This window comes from Eurypyga helias, unplaced genomic scaffold (genome assembly GCF_000690775.1).
Source record: "Eurypyga helias isolate BGI_N326 unplaced genomic scaffold, ASM69077v1 scaffold22612, whole genome shotgun sequence".
Taxonomy (NCBI): domain Eukaryota; kingdom Metazoa; phylum Chordata; class Aves; order Eurypygiformes; family Eurypygidae; genus Eurypyga; species Eurypyga helias.
The window spans coordinates 1,909-2,550 of record NW_010236874.1 but is presented as its reverse complement, the minus strand read 5'-3'; the positions used below and the strand labels follow the sequence as shown (position 1 = coordinate 2,550).

General features: G+C 62.0%; 1 protein-coding gene across 1 annotated transcript in view; it reads right to left on the bottom strand.

The window, feature by feature from the left end:
• Positions 1–642, bottom strand: part of LOC104506337 (cationic amino acid transporter 3-like) — a 4,884-nt gene that overhangs the window by 3,526 nt on the left and 716 nt on the right. Inside the window, exons 2-3 of the mRNA XM_010147259.1 lie at positions 391–639; positions 185–297 (exon numbers count right to left, since the gene is read on the bottom strand). Of these exons, the coding sequence (XP_010145561.1) occupies positions 185–297; positions 391–639 (362 nt within the window). The remainder of the gene's footprint in view (positions 1–184; positions 298–390; positions 640–642) is intronic.

Sequence of the window (642 nt, the reverse complement as noted above, 5' to 3'; positions counted from 1 at the left end):
GTGGGGAGCCCCTCGTCCTGGGGCAGGACAGGCAGTGAGCCTTTTAGGGCTGGCCCAGCTGGGGACAAAGCTGAGGGAAACCTCCCAGGAGTGTGGGATGGGCCACTTCCCACACCACGGAGCATCCTCCCTGGCAGGTCCAGCTGCGCTGGGGAAACACCCACGCCACCCTCGCCCTCAGTACCTGTGGTGGCGATGCAGTCAAAGCCCACGAAGGCGTAGAAACACGTGGCAGCGCCAGTCAGGACCCCTTCCAGCCCAAAGGGGATAAACACACCCGAGCCAAAGTTTTTTTCCCTGGAAAAGAGAGAGGAGAGCAGCTGCCACAGAGCGCCGGGGCCGGTGCTAGCCCTGTGGCAGAGGCTGGCCTGGCACGGTTGCTCTCCTCACCTGAGGTCATCGATGGAGTCGTCCTGCGAGCGGTTGATGTAGTCCTCCTCCGAGAGCTGCCAGTTCTTGAGGTCTCCCTTCACGAAGCCGGAGATGATGACAAAGCTCAGCACCAGCAGGTTCACCGCTGTGAAGATTTTGTTCACGAGGGCAGATTCACTGACGCCAAAAGCCAGCAGCGCTGTGGGGACGGAAGGGGTGAGTGGAGAGCCTCCAGGGTCCCATGCCACCGCCACCCGTGACACCGAGCTG